We start from the raw sequence: 27,500 nt of genomic DNA on the forward strand, positions 1-27,500 counted from the left end.
CAGGGTTTCTCACCAGATGTGCTGCCATACAATCACCAGAAAAATACAGAAATCAGAAAGGCTTTTTGAACCAAATAGGACTCAGACGTGAGTTGTTTATCTTTTTGTCCTGGCTCGCCTAAACTTTGACCCTTTATCGGGGAAAGAACTATTGTTGGTAACTTCAGTGGATCTACAAGAAAAAAGAAAAAAGTCTCATATTTACGACATTTAAAGTGGCAAATCTACAAGAAAAAAGTTGCAGATTTAAGAGATTTCAAGTGGCAAATCTACAAGAAAAAAGTTGCAGATTTAAGAGATTTAAAGTGGCAAATCTACAAAAAAAAGTTAAAGATTTAAGAGATTTAAAATGGCAAATCTGTGCGAAAAAACTTGCAGATTTCCGAGAAAAAAGTGGTGGGAAAAAACTACTTTTTTATTCTACTTTAAATCACTTTTTTCTCGTAGATTTGCCTTTAATCTCGTAAACTTATTTCTCTAAATATGACCCCCCTCCCCCGGGTCTGTATGTTTTTTTTACACATTCTGGCAGTATATAATATCCTCCAATATTCTCTAGGGTTGAAATTTTGAATTTGCAGTATTTCAATGAGTGTCCTATTAATGTTAAAGCTGGTATTAAAGATGTTTTTGTGTTTAACGTCCAGGGAGCAGACGAGTTCATGGGTCGCTGCGTCTGTCAGCCGTCGATGGCCGCCTCGCCGCGGCTCGCCTGGTTCCCCGTTCTCCACGGAGACAAGAGCGCCGGAGAGCTGCTGGCCGCCTTCCAGCTCATACGCAGAGAAAAGGTCAGAGGTCACCGCTCCGCCTGACCACCACTCACTCACTTTATCTTCTTCTTATCAAGGTTACAATAGTTGAGATTTTATTAGTTTTAGTTGTTTTGTAACGGGGTATTTGTTGGGTGCCAGAATCAAATAAGTCACAATAAATGTTTCCTTTTTGTCAATTTTTCTCTTTAAATTTGTCACTTTTTTCTCGTAAATTTAACAATTTTTTTCTTAAAGTTTGTCACTTTTTCTTGTGAATTCGTCACTTTTTTCTTGTAAATTTGTGACATTTTTCTTGTAAATTTGTCACTTTTTTTCTCTTAAGTTTAACAATTTTTTTCTTGAAATTTGTCACTTGTGAATATCTTTTAAATTAGTTTTAGTTTTTTTGTAACGGGGTATTTGTTGGGTGCCAGTATCAAATAAGTCACAATAAATGTTTCTTTTTTTCCAATTTTTCTCTTTAAATTTGTCACTTTTTTCTCGTAAATTTAACATTTTTTTTCTTGAAATTTGTGATTTTTTCTCGTGAATTCGTCACTTTTTTCTTGTAAATTTGTGACATTTTTCTTGTAAGTTTGTCCCTTTTTTTCTCTTAAGTTTAATAATTTTTTTCTTGAAATTTGTCACTTTTTCTCGTAACTTTGTGAATTTCTTTTAAATTAGTGTTAGTTTAGTTTTAGTTGTTTTGTAATGGGGTATTTGTTGGGTGCCAGATTCAAAAAAGTCACAATAAATGTTTCCTTTTTGCCAAATGTTTCTTGTAAATATGTCACTTTTTCCCCATAAATTTGTCACTTTTTCTTGTAAATTTGATTTTTTTTTCTTTAAATTAGATTTTCTTTTCTTTAAATTTTTCGCTTTTTTCTCTTAAATTTGACAATTTTTTTCTTTAAATTTGACAATTTTTTTCTTTAAATTTGACAATTTTTCTCTTTAAATTTTTCACTTTTTTCTCGTAAATTTAACAATTTTTTTCTTGAAATTTGTGACTTTCTCGTGAATTAGTCACTTTTTTCTTGTAAATTTGTGACATTTTTCTTGTAAATTTGTCACTTTTTTTCTCTTGTGTTTAATAATTTTTTTCTTGAAATTTGTCACTTTTTCTTGTAATTAAATTATCTTAAATTATTATTAAATTTTCTTTAAATTTGACAATTTTTTTCTTTAAATTTGTCACTTTTTTCTCGTACATTTGTGACATTTTTCTTGTAAATTTGTCACTTTTTTTCTCTTAAGTTTAACAATTTTTTTCTTGAAAATTGTCACTTTTTCTCGTAAATTTGTGAATTTTTTTTTTAAATTTGATTTTCTTTTCTTAAAATTTGTCACTTTTTTCTCTTAAATTTGATAACTTTTTTCTTTAAATTTGTCACTTTTTTTCGTAAATTTGTGACTTTATCTTCTGCTGATCTTCATATCAAAATGCATGTTGTGTTAAAAGGTTTTTGGAGTTAAGAACTTTATGTTTTACAATCATTTTACAACAGCCGTTTTTGCTGTATTCCTAATTGTTTACTGTTATTTATATTTTGAGTAATTTTAAAACAATAATTTGTATTGTTATTCTTATTATATTTTTTTTCCACAATAATCATTTACTGTAATTTATATTTTTAAATATTTTATAACAATAGTTAAATTTTCCATTTACAGCCAGCAGTGCATCATCTTCCAGGTCAAGAGGTCAGTTTATAATTATTATTATAATATTTATATTTCTTGGATTTAATCTCTCATAATTTTCCTCTTTAATAAACTTTAAAACATAAAAATGTGTGTTTGTGTCTCAGGGAGACGTCTTCACCTCCAGCCACGTCCTCGACGAGGTAAAAACAATAAAAACACATATTTATTCTTTTTGTTAACATTAATTGTTTCTCTATTTGTTGCTGTGTTTCTCCACACAATTATTTATATATATATATATATATATATATATATATATATATATATATATATATATTTATGGAAAAATATTTGTCCATAATCAAGGCATTTTCTGTCTTAATTTTTTATTTATTTTTATTAGCAGTTAAGTCTACCATAAAGAATGATTATTAATATAAAAATCCTCTATTTGTAATGAAATCTGTGCAGAATATTAAATCTGAAGTCTGATTTTTCATCTCTTTTCCTCAGTTGATGTTTCCAGGACTCCTGTCTGAAAACCTGCTGCAGCAATGGGTACAAATCTCCACTCACAGTCAGAGAAATGTTGAAATATGCTCGTTTCTGTCGTACGTTACTGATCCATAACTCCAGCAGCAGTTAGTTTCTGACTCTGTCCTGGTTCCTGTTGCAGCCGGAGGAGTCAGATCTTCCTCATCCTCCTCCTCAGAGAGAAACCAACGTCTTCGTGGTTCCTCAGGGCATCAAACCTGTTCTACAGAGAACCGCCATCGAGGTACCCTCACATTTACATTCACTAAATGACAACAAAAAACCAAATAACTAAAAAAGACACAACAAAAACACACAAAATGACCTAAAAAGACAAGAAAAGACACAAAATGACTAAAAAAGACACAAAATTACTTTAAAAAAAGACACAATATTATTAATTAAAAAAGACACAGAATTATTAAAAAATACACAAAAATATTTAAAATAAGACAAAAAATACCAAAAAAGACACAAAATTATTAAAAAAGGCATGAAATTAATAAAAAGACACAAAATTATTGAAAAAAAGAAATAATATTACTAAAAAAGGACAAAATGACCCAAAAAAGACTCAAAATTATTAAAAAAGACACAACATTATTAATTAAAAAAGACAAAGAATTATTAAAAAATACACAAAAATATTTAAAATAAGACAAAAAATACCAAAAAATACACAAATAACTAAAAAAGACAAAAAAATATTTAAAAAAGACACAAATTTATAACAAAAACACAAAATTATAAAAAGACACAAAATTATTAAAAAAGGCACAAAATTAATAAAAAAAGACACAAAATTATTTTGAAAAAGAAGCAATATTACTAAAAAAAGACAAAATGACCCAAAAAAGATTCAAAATTATTAAAAAAGACATAAAATGACCCCAAAAAAGACAGAAAATGACTGAAAAAGACACAGAATGATCAAAAAAGAGACAAAATTATAGAAAAAAAGAAACAAAATTACTAAAAAAAGACACAAAATTATTTAAAAATACACACAAAATTACCAAAAAAGACACTAAATTATTAAAAAAAGACACAAAATGACTAAAAAAGACACAAAATTACCAAAAAAGACAAAATTACGTTCATTCAAAATTTCTGCAGCAACTTGTGAGACATATATGGGCGTGGACTGATGATTCCCCTGTGTGTGTGTGTGTGTGTGTGTGTGTGTGTGTGTGGCAGGTGTTGGCGTGGGGCGTCCGTAACCTGAAGAGCTTCCAGCTGGCCAGCGTCTCCTCCCCCAGCCTGCTGCTGGAGTGTGGAGGAGTCACGGTGCAGAGCGTCGTCATACGCAGCATGAAGAAGAAACCCAACTTTGATGTTAACACACTGATCCTGGACGTGGTGAGGACACACACACACACACACACACACACACACACACACACACACACAGAGACACACACAGCCAGCTGTAATCAGTTGGAGGTTTCCTGGTTAATCAGAGTTCTGTTCTTTCTCGTTTATCTTCATCACTGATAATAATATTAACTAGAAAATTTCCTCTGGGGAAATTCTGAAAGGGCCACGGGGGCTACTGCCGGTGTGTGTACACTATGATTAGATTCTTCAGAGATTTATAACAATTAATACTAGTAATGTTATGATACCATATTAGTCGCGAAAAACTGCCCAAAATTTTGCATTGAAATGAATGGGACGGCTGGAAAAAAATTAGCTAAAAAGAACAATCATTGGAGATTTTTAAATGTCTACTCCTCCGGCATAATTTCACCTAGAGACTCCATTTAAACTTTAAACAGTAGACACAAGTCTTGTGTATCGGTGTATTAATCCACGTTTCGATAGGTCATATAGTTTTTTATCAATCCCTGTTCAATGACCATGATCATTTTTGGAGAAATTCTGAGATTATAATGGGTGTGTATTGCACGGAATGTTCGTGCCACAGTGTGTGACATCATCGCCAGAGTGTAGAGGGAGAGAAGAAATTGTCAAAAAATACATTTGAAAACTGCGCTCCAGGCCGCAAATTCCACTCTACAGAAATAATTTATACATAGAAACGTAGGAAAATTAGTCTTCTCCCTCACAATCCTCTGGTAAAGCTGTCAGAGTTATAGTTTGGACGTAGGACGCACAGATGATCCACCAACACCACCAACAGCCTCATTGGCTCCCATATTAAAAACGCAGGAAGATTTCTGAAAAAGGGAGATGTAACAGTTTTTTCAGATCGCTCTAATAAAGCTATTTCTTCATTTTTCTAAAAAAAAAAACCATATGTAGACGTTCAGGAAGAACTCAGGACGCTCAAAGTGAAGTCGGATCAATGATAGGTATTATGGTTTTGCCAAAAATGCTTTCTGTTGGAGGCCAGAAATTCCAGTCTGTCCACCTCTGGCTGCTGTCACTGAGCCGGAACATTCTACAGCGGCAGTTAATTCTGTTGATCTTTGCTCTGATTGGTCAACCACAAAGCCTTTGTTCCTTTGATGTGATTACAGTTACAGATACACACACACACACACACACACACACACACACACACACACACATGTTGAGGTTAAAGGTCATAGGTTGCTGTATAAATAAATACTTGTAAAGGAATGCTTGTTGTAGGTGTGCTCCTTGTATATTATATAGTATCATAACATTACTAGTATTAATTGTTATAAATCTCTGAAGAATCTCATCATAGTATACGTACACCGGCAGTAGTGGCCCTTTCACTATTTACCCAGAAGAAATTTTGTAGTTCGTAATTTTGTGTCTTTTTTTGTCATTTTGTCTTTTTTTGTCTTTTTTTAAATAATTTTTTTGGTCATTTTTTGTATTTTTTAGTAATTTTTACATCTATTTCTGGTCATTTTGAGTCATTTAGTCATTGATCCTTTCAGAAAGACTTTCTGCTGCTAAAAGCTTCTGATGGTTGACCTCCATGTTTGTAGTCTTTGATTGAGTCATTTATCTTGACCAACACAGTGTAAATCAGATCCATACGGACGTTATTGACCCTCTGAATGTAAAACTCTCCACATGAAAACATTTCCACTGACTTTACATCGATCTGACTCACAGTTTTCTTACAAAAACCCTAAAAACTGAATTATGGAAATATTACGCATGTTTTTCCGGGAGTTTAATGCTAACAATATTAAGGTCTGAAGCCGATCACCTCTGTGTTTTATTATGACAGCTTTAACTGGAGGACGGAAATATTCACATCCTTTATCCACGTCGCTGCTCTGGCTGCTGGTTCTTCATGTTAACAGGATTAAGCTTGTGTGTTGACCACCAGACTGGAAATATGCACATATTTTTCCCTTAAAAGCAGCTCCAAGCATTAATGTTAACAATATTAAGGTCTTAGGTTGAGTGCGTAAGTGTTTTGGTGCCACGGGGAAGAGAAAATGTCACCAGCAGACTTTCCCTAAAGAAAAACTCTGTGTAGCGTGGATCCGCCTCGTGTTGACCCACTCAGTTTATTGTGACTTCAGCTTCATCAGACTCACTGAAGCCTTTTAATAACTCACTAACAAACACATTACAGTTAGAAACGCTCTCTTTATTCATTCTCTCCCTGAGCCAGAAGGCTGCACCAACACACACTACAGCTCACACACTCCCTCTAAAAGAGGCTCTCACTGGTTTTAATGGTCCATATGGAAGACGAAAGCTGCCTTTATAATACAGAGATAAAATGTCCAGAAACAGCTCTATGATTTACTAACTCACTAACTAAATAACTAACTAACTAATTAACTAAATAACTAAATAAAATAATAAATAAATGAATAAATAAATTAAATAATAAATAGATAAAATGTCCAGAAACAGTTATATAACTAACTAACTAACTAACTAAATAAATAAATAAATAAAATAATGAATGAATAAATAAATAGATAAAATGTCCAGAAACAGCTCTATAACAAACAAACTAACTAACTAACTAACTAAATAAATAAATAAATGAATAAAATAATAAATTGATAAAATGTCCAGAAACAATTATATAACTAACTAACTAACTAACTAACTAACTAACTAACTAAATAAATAAATAAATAAATAAATAAATAAAATAATGAATGAATAAATAAATAGATATAATGTCCAGAAACAGCTCTATAATTAACTAACTAACTAACTAAAATAATAAATAAATACATTAATAATTAAAATGATAAATAAATGACTAAATAAATTAAATAATAAATAGATAAAATGTCCAGAAACAGCTCTATGATTAACTAACTAACTAATTAATTAACTAAAAAACGAAATAAAAGAATAAATAAATAAACTAATACATTAATAAATACATAAATACATAAATAAATAACTAAATACATAACTAATTAACTAAATAACTAAATAAAATAATAAATAAATGAATAAATAAATAAAATAATAAATAAATGAATAAATAAATTAAACAATAAATAGATAAAATGTCCAGAAACAGCTCTGTAATTAACTAACTGAATAACTAACTAACTAACTAAATAACTAACTAAATAAAATAATGAATAAAGAAAGTAAATAATAAATAGATATAACGTCCAGAAACAGCTCTATAATTAACTAACTAACTAACTAAATAAATAAATAAAATAATGAGTAAATAAAATAATAAATAGATAAAATGTCCAGAAACAGTTATATAATTAACTAAATAAAATAATAAATACATTTAATAATAAATTAATACATTAATAAATAAATGAATATACAAACAAACAAACAAATAGATAGATAGATAAAATGTCCATAAACAGCTCTATGATTAACTAACTAACTAATTAATTAACTAAAAAAAAAATTATAATAATAATAAATAAACTAAGAAACTAATACATTAATAAATACATAAATAAATAACTAAATAAATAACTAATTAACTAAATAAAATAATAAATAAATGAATAAATACATTAAATAATAAATAAATGAATAAATAAATTAAATAATAAATAGATAAAATGTCCAGAAACAGCTCTATAATTATAATAATAATAATAATGACACAAATTACCAACAAAATGACACAAAATTACTCAAAAAAGACACATGACCAAAATATGACACAAATTACCAAACCCACAAAATGACTCCAAGTCAAAGTTTCAGTTCAGTGATACTGATACACAATCCAATTTATTTATTTATTTATTTATTTATTATATCATTTATTATATTGGCAGCTTCAGTCCTCCATATTTCTGCTCCCAGGACGGTAATAATAATTCAACCTGTCGTGTTTTGGGACATCTGAGTGTCTCACAGTGAGAAAAAACCAGTGTGGAATAAAACCATGGAGTCAGCCAGAGTTTATTTCCTGGCGTCACTTTAAACTTTTCTCCTGGTCGAACGTTTGAAACCTGCTCCTCATTAACTCCTATGCGTGGGCGGGGTCAGCGGAGGTGTAGCGACGCCCTGATTGGAGGGTCAGCGAGGCGTGACCAATCAGCTTCAGACAGTCAGCAGCCAGAGCCAATCAGCATCAGGCGGGCAGGTGGCGTGACCAATCAGAGCAGCCGAAGGTCCCGGGCCTCTTGTTTCTTGTTTCTGTTCTTTTCTCTCTTTTTATCTGTTTTCTCTGTTTTCAGAGACTTCCCCTGGAGGAGCTCTACATGCCGCCCATCGTCATCAAAGTCATCGACAACCGCCAGTTCGGCAGGAAGCCGGTGGTCGGCCAGTGCTCCATCCAGGCGCTGGAGGAGTACCGGAGCAGCCCGGAGGAGGAGCGAACGGCCCAGGAGGAGCAGGAGGAGGAGCAGTGGAGACGTAAGGACCAATAGATGGACAGTAGGGACAGAAATTACCAAAATAACACACAAAATGACCAAAAAAAGACACAAATTGTCTAAAAAATTATACAAATTACCAAAAAAAGACACAAAATTACCAAAATAGACACAAATTACAAAAAAACAACACAAAATGACTAAAAAATGATTTAAAAAATGATACAAATCACTAAAACAGACACAAAATGACCAAAAAAAGACAAATTGTCCAAAAAATTATACAAATTACCAAAAAAAAGACACAAAATGACCAACATAGACACAAATTACAAAAAAAACAACACAAAATGACTAAAAAATTATTTTAAAAATGATACAAATCACTAAAAAATAAACAAAATGACTCAAAAAATGACACAAATTACCCACAAAAAATAAACAAAATGACTCAAAAAAACACACAAAATGACTAAAAAATGATAAAAAAAATTACACAAATTACTTAAAATACACAAAATGACCAAAAAAGACCCCAAATGACCAAAAAATTACTCAAATTACCAAAAAAATACACAAAATGACCCAAAAAATACACAAAATGACCAAATAATGATACAAATTACTAAAAAATACACAAAGTGACTCAAGTTTTCAGTTCAGTGATACTGATACACAGTCAGAGATAAAAATCAAAATAAAAAAATACACAGATCGACCAAATTATCACCAACCATTAATTGATCTTTGATTGATTATTCCCATCCCTAATATATAATGTATATAATATGTCTAGTAAATAGATAAACTGATAATAAATATCCATCCATCCATTTTCTTCCGCTTGTCCGGGGCCGGGTCGCGGGGGCAGCAGGCTAAGCAGGGCCTTCCAGGCGTCCCTCTCCCCAGCCACAACGTCCAGCTCCTCCTGGGGGACCCCGAGGCGTTCCCAGGCCAGGAGAGAGATATAATCCCTCCACCGTGTTCTGGGTCTTCCCCGGGGCCTCCTACCAGTTGGACGTGCCCAGAACTCCTCTAACGGGAGGCGCCCGGGAGGCATCCTTACCAGATGCCCAAACCACCTCAGCTGGCTCCTTTAGAGGAGAAGGAGCAGCGACTCTACTCCGAGCTCCCTCCGGATGTCTGAGCTCCTCCCCCTATCTCTAAGGCTGAGCCCAGCCACCCTACGGAGGAAGCTCATTTCAGCCGCTTGTACCCGCGATCTCATTCTTTCAGTCACTACCCAAAGTTCGTGACCATAGGTGAGGGTTGGAACGTAGATGGAGTGGTAAATCGAGAGCTTTGCCTTCCGGCTCAGCTCCTTCTTCACCACGACGGTCCGGTACAACGCCCGCATCACTGCTGACGCTGCACCAAACCGCCTGTCCATCTCACGCTCCGTTCTACCCTCACTCGTGAACAAGACCCCGAGATACTTGAACTCCTTCGCTTGAGGCAGTACCTCTCTCCACCCAGAGGGGGCAATCCACCGTTTTCTGGCAGAGAACCATGGCCTCAGACTTGGAGGTGCTAACTCTCATCCCAACCGCTTCACACTCGGCTGCAAACCGCCCCAACGAGTGCTGGAGGTCCCGGCTTGATGAAGCCAAAAGAACCACATCATCTGCAAAAAGCAGAGATGCAATTCTTAGGTCACCAAACCGAATCCCTTCCTCCCCCCGGCTGCGCCTTGAGATCCTGTCCATGAAAACCACAAACAGAATCGGGGACAAGGGCCAACCCTGGCGGAGGCCAACACCCACCGGGAACGTGTTTGACGTTGTGCCGAGTATGCGGTCACAGCTCTCACTTTGGTTATATAGGGACCGGATAGCTGGTCGCAACGAGCCTGGTGCCCCATATTCCCGCAGTACCCCCCACAAGACTCCCCGAGGGACACGGTCGTAGGCCTTCTCCAAGTCCACAAAACACATGTAGACTGGATGGGCAAACTCCCATGCCCCCTCCAGAAGTCTCGCAAGGGTAAAGAGCTGGTCCGTTGTTCCACGGCCAGGATGAAAGCCGCATTGTTCCTCCTGAATCTGCGGTTCGACAATCGGCCGGAGCCTCCTTTCCAGCACCCTGGAGTAGACTTTCCCGGGAGGCTGAGAAGTGTGATTCCGCGGTAATTGGAACACACCCTCCGGTCCCTTTTTGAAAATGGGAACCACCACCCCAGTCTGCCACTCCACTGGCACTGTCCCAGACCTCCACGCGACACTGAAGAGGCGTGTCAACCATGACAGCCCAACAGTGTCCAGAGCCTTCAGCATCTCAGGGCGAATCTCATCCAACCCTGGCGCCTTGCCGCCGGGCAGCTTTTTAACTACCTCGGCGACTTCTGCCAGGGTTACTGGTGAGTCTTCCCCTGAGTCTTCAGACTCTGCCTCCTCTACGGAGGACGTTTTGGCTGGATTAAGGAGTTCCTCAAAGTGTTCTTTCCACCGTCCAACGACATCCACAGGTCGGGTCAGCAGGTCTCCTCCCCGCTGAACACAGCTTGGGCCGAGCCCTGCTTTCCCTTCCCGAGACGCCCGACAGTTTTCCAGAACCTCTTTGAGGCCGACCGAAAGTCCTCCTCCATGGCCTCCCCGAATTCCTCCCATACCCGAGTTTTTGCTTCAGCGACTGCCGCAGCTGCAGCCCTTCTGGCCAAACGGTACCTGTCTACTGATTCCAGAGACCCCTCGGCCAGCCAAGACTGGAAGGCCTCCTTCTTCAGCTTGACGGCCTCCCTCACCGCTGGTGTCCACCAGGTTAATAAATATTAAAATGTTTTTTCTGTTGTGTTTGTTTGTGCAGGTGAGACGCCTCACCTGATTTCTGGAGAAGTTTTTATTGACATCGATGACGAGGAGCCGCTGGTGCCCGACCAGGTAAACTAACATTATTATTATAAACAATTCTTTGAATCCTAGCAAAGGTAAATGTTGTTTCCTGTGCTGTTGTTTCCTACTACACAACAATCTAATCACTGAATGTAGATTTCTGAAACTAAAATACAAGAATTAGTACCAAAAAGGTATGCCCTGCCTGAAAGACAAAGTCCAGGGAATAAATCTAATCTAAGCACATTACAAATATCTTCATTTCATTGTGAATAATTACTAAAACACAGCTACAGGCCTCTCACTGAGCTCTCCTCATGTCTTACCAAAGTATAAACACTTCTGATCAGTAATCAATAGGTGCTGTCACAGGAATAACTTCTATTGATCACATTTAACCGTTAAATCCACAGAAAGTTTCAGCTGCTCGACTTCGTTTTGTGACAAAACCTTTGAGTGAACTTCTGTTCTCCAGTTGCTCTTCATTACAGCCGAGCTGCTGGAAGAGCTTTAATACGCAGAAATGCCTCATTTTCCTAATGCCTGTCTCAGGAATGTGTGTGTGTGTGTGTGTGTGTGTGTGTGTGTGTGATGACATTTCTGTGGATGTTATTTATCTGTGTATGTGCATCTTTGTAAGAGTGCGTAAATGTGTGAAAGTGTGTAAAAGGGCAAAAATGCAACACGCGTTTTTCCACTGGGAACATCTGTCTTTGTGTGTGTGTGTGTGTGTGAGTATGTTAGTGTGTGTGTGTGTGTGTGTGTGTCTGTGTGTGTGTCTGAGTATGTGTGTCTGAGTGTGTGTGGGTGTGTGTGTATGAGTATGTTAATGTGTGTGTGTCTGAGTATATATGGGTGTGTGTGTGTGTGTGTGTGTGTGTGTGTCTGAGTGTGTGTGTGTGTGTGTGTGTGTGAGTATGTTAGTGTGTGTGTCTGAGTATATATGGGTGTGTGTGTGTGTGTCTGGGTGTGTCTGTGTGTGTGTGTGTGTGTGTGTCTGAGTATGTGTGTGTGTGTGTGTGTGTGTGAGTATGTTAGTGTGTGTGTCTGACTGTGTGTGTGTGTCTGAGTGTGTGTGTGTGTCTCAGTGTGTGTGTGTGTCTGACTGTGTGTGTGTGTGTATTCAGTGTGTGTGTGTGTGTGTGTGTGTGTTAGTGTGTGTGTGTGTGTGTGTGTGTGTGTGTGTGTGTGTGTGTGTCTCAGTGTGTGTGTATGTGTGTGTTCAGTGGGTACCAGCAGCATAAATAAACACGTTCTGACATGATGACATGGCAACCGTCTCTGTGGTCGGTGGTTACCGTGGCGACCACGAGACCCACACTCGTCACTAATCATTAACCCCCCCCCCTCCTCCATCTCTCTTCTCCAACTTCATGACACTTAAAGTGTTTCTTCTTTCTTTTCTTTCTTTCTTATTTCTCTTTTCTTTAAGAACTAACATGGAAACTATTTTCCAGTCGACCTAATCCCCGTTTAATATTTCTCTGGTTTCACATCCACCATAGTGACACTTTATCACACAGTCAAACACACACACACACTGTTTAACCAGGACACACACCAGGGGACATGTAACGTCTACTTCTCCGGCATAATTTCACCTAGAGACTCCATTTAAACTTTAAACAGTAGACACAAGTCTTGTGTATCGGTGTATTAATCCACGTTTCGATAGGTCATATAGTTTTTTATCAATCCCTGTTCAATGACCATGATCATTTTTTGAGAAATTCTGAGATTATAATGGGTGTGTATTGCACGGAATGTTCGTGTCACAGTGTGTGACATCATCGCCAGAGTGTAGAGGGAGAGAAAAAACTGTCAAAAAATAAATTTGAAAACTGCGCTCCAGGCCGCAAATTCCACTCTACAGAAATAATTTATACATAGAAACGTAGGAAAATTAGTCTTCTCCCTCACAATCCTCTGGTAAAGCTGTCAGAGTTATAGTTTGGGCGTAGGACGCACAGATGATCCACCAACACCACCAACAGCCTCATTGGCTCCCATATTAAAAACGCAGGGAGATTTCGGAAAAAGGGAGATGTAACAGTTTTTTTTAGATCGCTCTAACAAAGCTATTTTTTCATTTTTCTTTAAAAAAAAAACCATATGTAGACGTTCAGGAAGAACTCAGGACGCTCAAAGTGAAGTCAGATCAATGATAGGTATTATGGTTTTGCCAAAAATGCTTTCTGTTCGAGGCCAGAAATTCCAGTCTGTCCACCTCTGGCTGCTGTCACTGAGCCGGAACAGGTGTCAGTTAATTCTGTTGATTGCTTTGATTGGTGTGTCCACACACCGGCAGTAGCCCCCGTGGCCCTTTCACTATTGACCCAGAGGACATGTTCTAGTTTATATTGTAGTGTTTGTATGTTGTAACGTTCCTCTGTGTGTTTAACACCAGATGAAGTTAATGATCTCCAACATCTAGAACCTCTGGATCCTTTAAACACATTCAGGAACGTTCAGGACGGCTCCAGATGTTTGGGAAAGAATTCAGAGCTCCTGATTCCTGTCAGCCTCCGTCAGTCCAGACTCCTGTTCTGGACTCCTGCTGCTCCTCCTCCTCCTCCTCCTCCTCCTCCTCATTCTTTCCTCTCTGCTGTCATTCTGCCTTTTCTTCACCACTTTATTTGCCCTTTTTAAACATCTGTCCTCCTCCTCGTCTCCTTTCCTTCCCCCCTCACACCCTCATCTCCCATCTCCTTGTCTCCTCTCATCATGTCATTGTTTCCTATCCTCCTATGCCTCCTCTCCTTATCTCCTTGTTTCTTCTCCTCCTCATCTCCTCTGTCTCCTTGTTTCCTTTCCTAATATCCTTTTTTCCTCTCCTCCTCACCCTCTTCTTCTACTTTCTCTTCTCCTTCTGTCCTTCGTTCCTCTCCTACTACCTCGACACCTTCCTCTCTCCTCTACTTCTCCTCTTCTTCACCTTCTTTTCCTCCCTTTTTTCTCCTCTCACCCATCTCTCCTCCTCTCCTCTCCTCTCTCCTCTTCAGTGAAATCTTCCTCCTGGTGATCACTGAAGGAGAAAATCTGACCTCCATCATGTTCCTCTGTGTGTGTGTGTGTGTTTTTTTTCTTGTTAGCCGTCTTCTACACCCACAGGACCTCCATCGTCTCCTCCCTTCCTTTCCTTCCTTCCTTCCTTCCTTCCTTCCTCCCTCTTCTTCCATCCTCTTCCCCCATTCCTTTCCTTCCTTCCTTCCTTCTTTCCTTCCTTCCTCTCCTCCTTTGTCTCCTTGTTTCCTCTCCTCCTTTCTCTCCTTGTCTTGTCTCCTCTCCTCCTCTGTCTCCTTGTTTCCTCTCCTCCTTTCTCTCCTTGTTTCCTCTCCTCTCTTCCTCTGTCTCCTTGTCTTATCTCCTCTCCTCCTCTGTCTCCTTGTTTCCTCTCCTCCTCTGTCTCCTTGTCTTATCTCCTCTCCTCCTCTGTCTCCTTGTTTCCTCTCCTCTCCTCCTCTGTCTCCTTGTTTCCTCTCCTCTCCTCCTCTGTCTCCTTGTCTTATCTCCTCTCCTCCTTTCTCTCCTTGTTTCCTCTCCTCTCCTCCTCTGTCTCTTTGTCTTATCTCCTCTCCTCCTCTGTCTCCTTGTTTCCTCTCCTCCTCTGTCTCCTTGTTTCCTCTCCTCTCCTCCTTTGTCTCCTTGTCTCCTCTCCTCTCCTTAACTTGTTATCACTTCTCTCTCTCTCCATCTTTTTCTCTTTACTTATCCCTTCTTTACCTTATTTCTTCCCGTCATCACTCCATTTTCTCCTCTTTCTCTCCTTCCTGTCGTGTCTCTCCACAAACGGCATTTCTTTTATATTTCTCCTCTTTAATTCTCTCTCTCTCTCTCATTCCTTTCCTTCCTGCTCTATCTATCACGCTGACAGTCGTTTTAATGTGGTTCCTCATTAAAGGGCATCTTCTCCTCCTTTTCTTTTCTTCTCCTCCTTTTCTTCTTCTCCTCCTTTTCTTTTCTTCTTCTCCTCCTTCATTGTTGTGGTTCATCTCTAAATCCCCTCCGCTCTTTAATTTATTTGTGTGTCCGTCTTTGTTATCCCGTCAACCCACAGGCGCCACGACACACACACACACACACACACACACACACACACACACACACACACACACACACACACACACACACACACACGTCCTACTGCAGCATTTTAAACCCAAAAAATGTCACATGGATGAATCGATGAGGTCAAATCGTCTCTCATGGTGGTTCTGTCTCTGATAGACTGCTGTGAGCTCATAGTCACCACACACACACACACACACACACACACACACACACACACACACACACACACACACACACACATGTTTCCATCCCTGCTCTGATGCAGTTGTCTTGTTGTCTTGTTGTCTTGTTGTCTTGTTGTGACATGGAGCTCCACTAATGATCAATAAGAGCTAAAGATGATCATCAATACATGTGTGTGTGTGTGAGTGTGATAGAGAATGTGTGTGTGTGTGTTTGTGTCTTAAGTGTGTGTGTGTTTGTGTGTGTGTGTCTGAGTGAGTGTGTGTGTTTGTGTTTGTGTGTCTGAGTGAGTGTGTGTTTGTGTGTGTGTGTGTGTTTGTGTTTGTGTGTCTGAGTGAGTGTGTGTGTTTGTGTCTTAAGTGTGTGTCTTAGTTTGTCCGTGAGTGTGTGTGTGTGTGTGTGTGTGTGTGTTTGTGTGTGTGTGTTTGTGTGTGATAGAGAATATGTGTGTGTATTTGTGTCTTAGTGTGTGCATCTGTGTGTGTTTGTTTGTGAGTGTGTGTGTGTGTGTCTGAGTGCGAGTGTGCATGTGTGTCTTGGTGTGTGTGTGTGTGTGTGTATGTATGTGTGTGTGTGTGTGTCTTAAGTATGTGTGTGTGTGTTAGTGTGTGCATGTGTGTGTGTGATCCCTGAACACACCCAGTCATTAACTCCTCCGTTCAATAATCAGGAGAACTCTGCGTGGAAACTAAACAGTAATTATTGGTTCAAATCATTTACAGATTTCAACCAAATAAGAAACATTTATTCTTATGTTCTATCTCTCCTGTCCTCTCCTCTCAGCTCTGTGTAAACAGCCTCTCCTGTCCTCTCCTCTCAGCTCTGTGTAAACAGCCTCTCCTGTCCTCTCCTCTCTGCTCTGTGTAAACAGCCTCTCCTGTCCTCTCCTCTCAGCTCTGTGTAAACGTAGAATAAAGAGATTCTGACACTAATAATCAACGTTTAAGCTTCATTTTGGTCACTTTTTCTAATGTAAACCTTTGTAACCTGTGATACGTTCAAGGACTGTTGGAAAGTTCAAAATCCGACGATAATGCCTGTTTTTACAGCTTCTTTCTAAGATAAACGGTGTATTTTTGGCAATGACTTTCAGAAAACATACATTTTAATCCCCCTATGTGAGTCCATAGCGGAGGGCTGAGGTCAGATTCTGCAGTAAATCTTAAGAAGATGTTTTTCCAGCTCGTCTTTTCTATATTTTGAGCCCACACATGTGGAGCCTGGTGGCCTCGCCCTCCTGTCATCTTCTTCTTCTTCTTCTTCTTCTTCTTCTTCTTGGTCTCCTCCATGCTCTCAGCTGCTCCGTGACCTCATATAAACACTTTGTCTTTCTAATCTGCTCGATCACATTAACCCGTCGCTGCTGTCGTCACGGACGTGCAGCCGGACCTCACGGAGCTTTACGTCAAGTCACTTTTTCCAGCTTTTTTGATTAATCGTGGCTGTTTTAAGGGAACAAACATGTTTCTGTGTGTTTGAGTCACTAATACGTCCACTGATGTTAGTGTGTGATGTCTCATTATGTTGTGTTTAACCCTCTGGAGTCCATGAAACTGCTTCACCATGTCCTGACATAAAAACAAAGCTTCAAAGTATCGACTTGACACTCTCTGTATTTGACTTAAAGATAAAGAACTACATGTTATCCTCATTTTACTCCTTATGATATAAGAGGTAAAATGACCCCACATGTGCAACGTGTGATCAGATTTGCAACATTTAAAAGTTCTTTACTGAGCATGATTGGGTTTTGTACAACGCCGTTTTAGGGCCAAGTATGAATATATATATATATATATATGGATCCGGGGGAGGGGGGTAATATTGTGTCAGATTTATGAGATTAAAAGTTGCAAATTTGCGAGAAAAAAGTAGCAGATTCATGAGATTAAAGTGGCAAATCTACGAGAAAAAAGTGTCCGATTTATGAAACTAAAAGTGGCAAATTTGCGAGAAAAAAGTGGCAATTTAAAAGAATAAAAAGTTGCAGATCTATGAGGAATGGCATTTTTTTGATACTTGGCCCTAATACGTAGTTTTGAAAGTAAAAAAAAAACATTTTTTTTTTTTCAGATTTTAGTTTTTTTTGTTTAATTTGAGTTCAAAATGTTAGTCAAGTGAAAAAAATAATTATCAGGTGATATAGGTGAGGTTCTGGTGAAAAACATGAAACCATGAGAATATTACAAAAAAGACAGCCGGACACTACAAAGGGTTAAAGAATACAGTGTGTTTAACTCTTTGATGTGTCAACAACGACCCTCATTCATTCACTCCCTTCATGTTATTTAATGCTGCTGTGTGTTTCTGTGCTCTATATTCTATTATTTAAATGTCTTGTTTTTCATAACAACAGATCATTATTTCCATTTTGCCTCTCATACTTTATGAAGAAAAGAAGGTTTTGTATTATTACATAGCTAACTATTTGGCTAAGTAGCTTTCTAAGCTAAATATTAGTAAACAGCCTCTCCTGTCCTCTCCTCTCAGCTCTGTGTAAACAGCCTCTCTTAATGTTTTTAACAGGATCTGGTTATTACAAACTATTTACTTTTGCAAACATTTCAATTTGACGTAGAATAAAGTGATTTTGACAGAAATATCACAAATTTAACTTTCGTTTTCGTTACTTTTTCTAACGGAAACTTTCTCCATTTCAGGGACCATAAAAAAGTTTAAACTTCAAACATAATGTCTGTTTTTACAGTTTCTTTCTATAATAAATGAGGTTATTTTGTCAATCTTTTAAAGAAAACCTACATTGTCGTTGGGTTTCAGAGGGTTAATGTGTGTTTCTAACATGTTTCCTTTCCAGATGATGTGAAATAATTCTACCTGTGTGTGTTTTTAACTCTAACCTGCTAACATGTCAGTGTGTTTCTATGTGTGTGAATGTGTGTTGTAGCTTGCAGACGGAGCCGGCTCAGCTATCATTAACCTTTCCACCTCTAGTGACAGCCTCCATGTAGGTAACACACTCATTCATTCACTCATTCATTCATTCATTCATTCATTCATTCATTCATTCATCCAACAAACTTCTCATTTATCTGTTTCACTCCTTCATCTGTCACCATCCATCAGATTTACACTCATTTATAATTCTCCTTTTCTGTTTTTCTTTCATTTCTTTTCTTTTCTTTTTAGTTGTAATGATGTTAGGAAGAGATTAAAGTTGATATTTCTTAATATCTGTTCACATTGGCAACATGAATAGTCTTTATTTAAAATATTGATGTCATATTTGACTGGTTTCACTCCTCATCTGGGATTGTATGCTGGTTATAAGTCTTAAATCACAATCTAAAAGCACATTATAGTTTTTTTCCAAGGGGGGAATTTTGTCATAAACAGGAATACATTTTATACTGGCTAACCACCAATTTATTATTTAGATTTCTCTGTAGTTTTAAATGATTCTTTGACCCAGAAAATGTAGATTTTGACACCAAGATTGACCTTTTGAGTGGCTTGGAAGATAATATATCTCATAGATTTTATATGGCTGGAGGTTTTGAAAATGGGGCATTTCTTGGAGTCAGAAACTGGTCAACTTTTGGTCTGTTTTCCAGTCCATCTGATACGACTGTACACCACTGAGAAACCTTTTGGTAGAAGTTTTTTAGGGTTAAACCATATTTGCACCTGACTACCAAAAAAAAGTAAAAAAAACACAAAATGGCAAAAAAAAAAGACACAAAATGGCAAAAAAAAGACTCAAAGTGGCAAAAAAGACACAAAATGACTAAAAAGACACAAATTTACCACAAAAAGACACAAAATGACAAAAAAAAGTAAAAAAGACTCAAAATGGAAAAAAAAAGACACAAAATGAAAAGAAAGACAAAATGAAAAAAAAAAGGCTAAAAATGGCAACAAAAAAAAAAGGCAAAAAAGACGCAAAATGGCAGAAAAAGACACAAAAAGACCCCCCCCCCCCAAAAAAAAAAAAAAAAAACGCTAAATGGTCAAAAAGATTCCCCCCCGAAACACTCGTCGAATCGTGCAATAAAAAGTGAAGATGTGACGCCACTTTTGGTCTTCTGTTCAGACCGTCACCATGGAAACGGAGCCTCAGTGTACAAAAAAAAACCTCCGAAACTTTCCTGCCTTCAGGACACAAACTGCTGCAGTCATTCAGCTGACAAACAGCACATAAACCCACCAAAAGAAACACAATCTCTGAAATATTCACCCACATATAACCAAAAAAATGTCCCACAGTCTTCAGTTCCAGGGCAGCCGACAGTAGCAGGATCTAATTTTAGGGTCCAAACCTTTTTATTGATGGAGTTTATTTAAAGCGAGACACTGATGGATAACATTGGCTGCACACACATGAAGGTCGATCTGGAAGGAATGAGATAAAGAAGAGAAGAAAAACAGAAACATTTTACGTTTTGCCCTTTCAGGAAAAGACATTTCTGCTGCAGACAGAACTGAAGGTTTTTACAGAGAGCCGTGTGGTTCAGCAGATATCTGATCCAGGTCAGCTCTGTGAAAATGACTAAATATATTTTATCTGAAGTGCCTTTCATTTAGATGGTGACGGTGTTTTAAGGGCTTAAAAACGCAAAACTCTGAAACCAGCCTCCAGAGTGGAAAACTTGAATACGCTCCACCGTAGCGTGTCCGTCTACACAAAATCACAAAAAAAAGACGCAAAATGGCAAAAAAAGATACAAATTGACCACAAAAAGACACAAAATGACAAAAAAAGATCCAAAATGACAAAAAAAGACGCAAAATGGCCAAAAAAGATACAAATTGACCACAAATTGACCACAAAAAGACACAAAATGACAAAAAAAGACACAAAATGACAAAAAAGGCGCAAGAAAAGACGCAAAATGGCAAAAAAAGATACAAATTGACCACAAAATGACAAAAAAAGATGCAAAATGACAAAAAAAGATGCAAAATGGCCAAAAAAGATACAAATTGACCACAAAATAACAAAAAAAAGATGCAAAATGACCAAAAAAAGACGCAAAATGGCCAAAAAAGATACAAATTGACCACAAAAAGACACAAAATGACAAAAAAAGACACAAAATGACCACAAAAAGACACAAAATGACAAAAAAAGACAAAATTAAAAAAAAGGCGCAAAAAAGCCAAAAAAAAAGACGCAAAATGGCCAAAAAAGATACAAATTGACCACAAAATGACAAAAAAAGATGCAAAATGACAAAAAAAGACGCAAAATGGCCAAAAAAGATACAAATTGACCACAAAAAGACAGAAAATTACAAAAAAAGAGACAAAATTACAAAAAAAGACGCAAAATGGCCATAAAAGATACAAATTGACCACAAAAAGACACAAAATTACAAAAAAAGACACTAAATTACAAAAAAAGGCACAAAAAAGCAAAAAAAAAAGGATACAAAATGAAGGTCGATCTGGAAGGAATGAGATAAAGAAGAGAAGAAAAACACAGAAACCTTTTACATTTTGCCCTTTTTTAGTCTTTTTGAGTCGCGGCTCAGTAAAAGACGTTTCTGCTGCAGACAGAAGTGTAGATTTTTGCAGCGAGCCGTGTGGTTCAGCAGATATCTGATCCAGCTCCTTGTTACATTCTTCCCTTTTATTTATCTAAGCCAGGTCAATTTGAAGACTTCTCTTGACCCGCAGCACACACATGCAGCAGCGCTCGCTCGGCGCTCGCTCCACAGTAATTGGGGCTGATTTCTTTCTCTCCAAACAAAGATATTTGTTTTATTAAGGGTCAGATATTGAAACCAGTCAAATTAAAGGCTCGGCTTTCTGTCTGGCCGGGGCCAAAGTCAACAGAGCTGCTATAGATCCTCTGAACCACAACTCTGTGTAGCAGACAGTTACTAAAGGGAGGGACGGCTACATGAGAGAGGGTTAAGGAGGGAGAAAAAGTGACTTAAAGAGAAGCAGAGGGAAGGAAAGGAATCAGAGAAAGTTTGACTGAAATTAGGGAAAAAGAGGCGGCGGACTAATATCTCATGGCACCAGAAAAAGAGCTCTCTCTCTCTCTCATGTGCTATAAATCCTGGCTTCTTAATCTCTGGGTCGCCACCAGAAAACGGGTCATGGGCGCAAAATGGCCAAAAAAAGACACAAAATAACAAAAAAAGATGCAAAATGGCCAAAAAAAGACACAAAATAACAAAAATGACACAAAAAGACAAAATGACAAAAAAGACGCAAATTGACCACAAAAAGACACAAAATAACAAAAAAGACACAAAAAGACACAAAATGACAAAAAAAGATGCAAAATGGCCAAAAAAGACACAAAATGACAAAAATTAACCAAAATGACATAAAAGACACAAATTGACCACAAAAAGACACAAAATGACACAAAAAGACACAAAATGACACAAAAAGACACAAAATGACACAAAAAGACACAAAAAGACAAAATGACAAAAAAGACGCAAAATGACAAAAATGAACCAAAAAGACACAAAATGACACAAAAAGACAAAAAAAGCTGCAAAATGGCCCAAAAAACACAAAATGACAAAAAAAGACACAAAGTGACAAAAAAGACAAATTTCTACACTTCCAGCTTAATGAGCTTAAAGAAGTCATGATTGAATTGTCTTTTCCCTTTTTGTCCTCTGAGACAGAAGTTTATTTAGAGCGACACACTGATGGAAATCTCTGGCTGCACAAACCTGAAGGTGGATGTGGAAGGAATGAGATAAAGAGAATAAAAACACAGAGAAACTAGTAAAACAGACTAATATCTCATGGCAGCAGAAGAAGAGAGCTCTCTCTCTCTCGTGTGCTGTAAATCCTGACTTCTTAATCTCTGGGTCGCCACCAGAGAACGGGTCATGGGCGTACGTCTGAGGATGATTACCAGATTAGTGTTTGCTCAGCGGAGCCGCTTCCAAGGCGGATCACTGGGATTGGGTTTCAGAGTTGGAGAAGTTTAAGAAGATGGCTGTCAGTAGCGTCATGGCTGCTCGGAGCTCCGAGGCTCCACATATCTGAGATCTAACGTCGTCCGATGGAAAACGAACATTGTGTGTCACGTTTCATCTTGATGATAGCATTTGTCATGGATCAAACCAGCCTCTCTCTCTTCTTGTAGGTAGTTGGATTTGATGACGTGTTTTCTAGAAAGTTGTGGTTCTCCTCCACCATTAATTCTCATCAAAACTGGCAGAGTCGGTGGCCAAAAACCAGTCCAGTTGTGTTATATTCCCAGTCTGAACATGTTGTCGTTTGCCTCTTGTTCCATAAATCCTTCACTTCACTTTCACACAAACTCACTGAAATGGCTTCATGCCAGGTGACTTTGTGGCATTTTTTGGGGGGTTTATGAAACACACATTTATGGCTCCATAATGACACTGTGACCAGAAACAAGATGTCAGAATAGTTCACTAAATCATTAGTGTTTTTCTTGTTCTGATAATTTCAGCCGCAGACTGATGGAAGCTGCCAGCAGACAGACTTCACGTATCAGAGACTGCAACATTAACAATCCCTAAATATCATGCAAAGTCTGACGGCTCCGGTTAGGTATTTGTTATGTCTTCATTGCACAGGGTAGTACAACAAAATTAGCCATCAACCCGTCCAAAACATATAAAAACACACAAACAATATGACAGAGGTGGACAGGACAGGAAGAGATGATGAATAGAAAGAAACACAGAACAACGTGAGGGGAGGAAAGGAGGGAAAAACTATGAAAAAGGTAGTTGAGGCAGAGCAATCGAGCACAGAAAACAAGCCGCCGGCCCCCGCGGCTCGTTAAGAAGAGCCTCCGGCCCCGGTGGCTCGTTAAGAAGAGCCTCTGGCCCCGCGGCTCGTTAAGAAGAGCCTCCGGCCCCACGGCTCGTTAAGAAGAGCCTCCGGCCCCGCGGTTCGTTAAGAAGAGCCTCCGGCCCCTGTGGCTCGTTAAGAAGAGCCACTGGCCCCGCGGCTCGTTAAGAAGAGTAAGAACGAGTCTCCAAAAGTCTCCAATAACACCAGAAAAAGTAGCTGGATTTGTCTCCAGTCGCTTTTTTGAAAAAAAAATAGTCTCTAAGGGGGTCTGAAAAGTCGCTAAATATAGCAACAAAGTTGCTAAGTTGTCAACACTGCTTGGCTGGCTTTTACAAATGTTGCGTGTTGTTGTGGCGTCCAGTACTACGTCACATCCTGCCTAGCGTTCTATCCAATCAGCAACCAGGCTGTTTTCAGGGGAGAAACACGGCCCCGCCCCCTGGTGGTTGGAGGACTACTGGGGTAGAAAGTGTTGATTAGATCTGCAGGAGAGACGCATTTTAAAATGGAAATATCACCGACCATCAGGTTAATTTAATCGTGGCGGCCAAAACTGTGATCACGATCAAAATTTGATTAATTGTGCAGAAAATTTAAATTGAATTTTGAGAAACTGAATTTGAATTGTGAGAACTGAATGTTCAGTTCCAAACTAATGAATTCAATTTCAAATTACAATTCAGATTCAGTTTTTCAATGCAAAGATTCAAATTATACAATACAAATTCAAATTATGTGATTCAAATTCAGGGTTTTTAATGCAATTATTCAAGTTAAGCAACTCAAATTCAAATATAAATACCGGTAATTCAAATTGAGTTTCTGGTGGCTCATATTTCAGTCCCTCCCTGATTCTTAGTGCTAATGCTACAACCCAAACGTTCTTCTTTAGCTTCTGCCAACCAGCCAGAAAGCTGGTATGCATCATTTCCTGCACGTCAGAAGAATTTTCAGAGCACAGAGCTGCCGGGCAGCGAATGGAAAAGCTTTCAGGAACTGGATATAGATGGAGTCACTACTGTGTAATGTCAATCAATGATAGCAGAGAAGACATTTATTTATGTGAAAATGCCACAGATTTTTACTTGAGGTTTGGTTCAGAGCCTCGTAACCACAGCGGAGGAATGACAAACACACACAAACACACTGCTGAAACATCTAGCCAGCGTTCACACTCTCTTCACACTCACCACTTTATTTTGGAGATACAGAATCGGCTCAAAAGGAAATCGGTGAAGGATTTGGGCAGAAAGGTTCAGGAAGTTCTCCTCGACACTTTGTCTTAGTTCAGGCTCTCGATCCTCTGGAGTCCAGAGGACGGAAGCAGTTCTAATCCCATCATCCACCATAGAGGGTCAACCGTCTGCAGGTTTTATTCAAACCGTCTAATTCTTCCTTCTACTGAAGGGGTGGGAACCCCTTGGCTCCTGGATCTCTTTAAGGCTTTAAGACTGTTTTATCATGCTGCATAGGATGTGTTTTTGTAGTTTTTTGGCTTTATTTTGTTGTGGTAGAGATGCGGAAAAGGGCTCCGAGCCATAGTCCTTAATACAAGACTTTTAATGGCTGTCTTAAAATGTCCTGTATTTATTTGACCAATCCGTCCACCTTGTCCTCTTCTCTACACGGACTTTATCGCTCTTTATATGCCCCAGTTCCAAAAATGTAAAACTCATTTAAAATAGCAAGCACACTCGAAAAATGAATTAAAACTAGCAAACAGACTCGACAAACAAATTAAAACTAGCAAGCACACTCTAAAAACTCATTAAAACTAGCAAACACACTCAAAAACTAGTTAAAACTAGCAAGCACACTCTAAAAACTCATTAAAACTAGCAAGCACACTCTAAAAACTCATTAAAACTAGCAAACACTCGAAAAACTCATTAAAACTAGCAAACACACTTGAAAAACTCATTAAAACTAGCAAACACACTTGAAAAACTAATTAAGACTAGCAAACACACTTGAAAAACTGATTAAAACTAGCAAGCACACTCAAAAAATTCATTAAAACTAGCAAACACACTCGAAAAATGAATTAAGACTAGCAAACACACTCGAAAAACTGATTAAAACTAGCAAACACACTTGAAAAACTCATTAAAACTAGCAAACACACTCGAAAAACTCATTAAAACTAGCAAACACACTCGAAAAACTAATTTAAACTAGCAAACATACTTGAAAAACTAATTAAAACTAGCAAGCACACTCAAAAAACGAATTAAAACTAGCAAACACACTCGAGAAACTCATTAAAACTAGCAAGCACACTTGAAAAACTTCTTTAAAACTAGCAAGCACACTCGAAAAACTAATTAAAACTACCAAGCAGACTCAAAACACTAGTTAAAACTAGCAAACACACTCGAAAAACTAATTCAAACTAGCAATCACATTCGAAAATCTCATTAAAACTAGCAAGCACACTCGAAAAACTAATTTAAACTAGCAAACACACTTGAAAAACTAATTAAAACTAGCAAACACACTTGAAAAACAAATTAAAACCAACTGAATTTGAAAACAAAAATTGACAACAAAATTAAAACTAAACCTAATAAAAAAATCCAAAACTATTATAACCTTGGTTGTGCGTCTAGAAATTGGTGACAATAAAAGTAGAACCCTGACTGGAGTTCTGTCTTGTACTGATAGTAGCACCAGTTGAGAACATTGTGTTTTGTGTCTTTTTTTAGAACAGAACGGATAAACAATGTTATTGTCGTTTACCAAAACCCCAAAAGATGGAATTCCTTCCTTGAGTCTTTGACAAGGAGCAGTGAAGCAGTGAAGCCTGGAGGCTTGTGGTGGCTGAAACACCTTTCCAAAGGACTTTCTGTTGGTTTCCCTCCATCTCTCTCCTGGTATTTACCCAGAACTCGTCCTGTGTTGATCAGTTGTCCATCATGTGGTGAACCACAGACTCACACTGTAAACTAAACCCATCCTGGACACATTAGCACAACCATTCAGACCCTGAGAGCAACTTCCTGTCAACAGAAGACGCTCCGTCACTTCCTGGGAGTCTGGAGCTTTTTTTTTTTAGTTGCTGCTTTGACCTCTGACCTCTTCCAGTGGTGTGTGAGGGATTTCCCCGCGCACAAAACTCATTTACGGAGCAGCTCAGAGCTCTTATGTAAACCAGTCGCTCTGCAGAGTTCTTGGCAGTGCCAGCCTCCGTTTGGTCGGCCTGGCGCTCCCTGCAGCGCCTAATGATAGGCTGCAAACCACACCGACACCCTGCACACACCGCCACTCTGTGTGTGTGTGTGTGTGTGTGTGTGTGTGCGGCGGCCTTAATCTGTCTCAACCAGTCGAGTCGTGGACTTGAGCGAACACACCTTGACACACTCTGGTGGGCACACACACACTATTCCTGGCGCCCCTGTCATCAACGCCTGGCAGAGCATTAACACACACCAGACGCTCTGTGTGTGTGTGTGTGTGTGTGTGTGTGTGTGTTCTTGTACTTCCAACGTAGTGAGGACCAGGACACGTTTTTAACCAACAGAGTGAGGACATTTTTGCAAAGTGAGGACATTTCGGCCGGTCCTCACTTCTTTAAAGGCTTTTTTTTTTAGATTTCAGACTTTGTTTTAAGGGTTAAAGGTTACATGATAATGATAATTAACTGAAACGGTATTGTGTGGTTACAAAACTAACTAAAATTATAGTGAAAATGTCCTTCGTTTTCATCTTTGTCAACTTTTTTCATACATAATGAAGATGAATCAGACAAAGGAAATAAAGGAAACATTTACTGTGACCTCTTTTAATCTCCCACCCAACAAATACCCCATTACAAAACACTACAACTGATAAAAACTAAACTAAAACTAAAGCATTTCAAATGAATAAATACTAAACTAAAACTAGCAAACTCACTCTAAAAACTCATTAAAACTAACGACTTCACTATTCCAATGAGGGCCCTCACAAAGATAGAAGTACAAGAAAGTGTGTGTGTGTGTGTGTATGTTCTT

At 38.1% G+C, this 27,500-nt stretch overlaps 1 protein-coding gene across 6 annotated transcripts in view; it reads left to right on the forward strand.

Moving 5' to 3' along the window:
* dysf (dysferlin, limb girdle muscular dystrophy 2B (autosomal recessive)) overlaps window positions 1–27,500 on the forward strand; it is a 199,595-nt gene that overhangs the window by 117,858 nt on the left and 54,237 nt on the right. For 3 of the 6 annotated variants that reach the window (XM_059354835.1, XM_059354836.1, XM_059354838.1), the window contains 9 exons: window positions 648–788; window positions 2,427–2,456; window positions 2,564–2,599; window positions 2,913–2,957; window positions 3,076–3,177; window positions 4,131–4,292; window positions 8,525–8,702; window positions 11,465–11,538; window positions 18,650–18,709. In XM_059354835.1, coding sequence (XP_059210818.1) covers window positions 648–788; window positions 2,427–2,456; window positions 2,564–2,599; window positions 2,913–2,957; window positions 3,076–3,177; window positions 4,131–4,292; window positions 8,525–8,702; window positions 11,465–11,538; window positions 18,650–18,709 — 828 coding nt within the window. The remainder of the gene's footprint in view (window positions 1–647; window positions 789–2,426; window positions 2,457–2,563; window positions 2,600–2,912; window positions 2,958–3,075; window positions 3,178–4,130; window positions 4,293–8,524; window positions 8,703–11,464; window positions 11,539–18,649; window positions 18,710–27,500) is intronic. The other 3 variants (XM_059354840.1, XM_059354839.1, XM_059354841.1) reach the window with 1 other exon arrangement.

Source organism: Centropristis striata, chromosome 17, assembly GCF_030273125.1.
Source record: "Centropristis striata isolate RG_2023a ecotype Rhode Island chromosome 17, C.striata_1.0, whole genome shotgun sequence".
NCBI lineage: Eukaryota > Metazoa > Chordata > Actinopteri > Perciformes > Serranidae > Centropristis > Centropristis striata.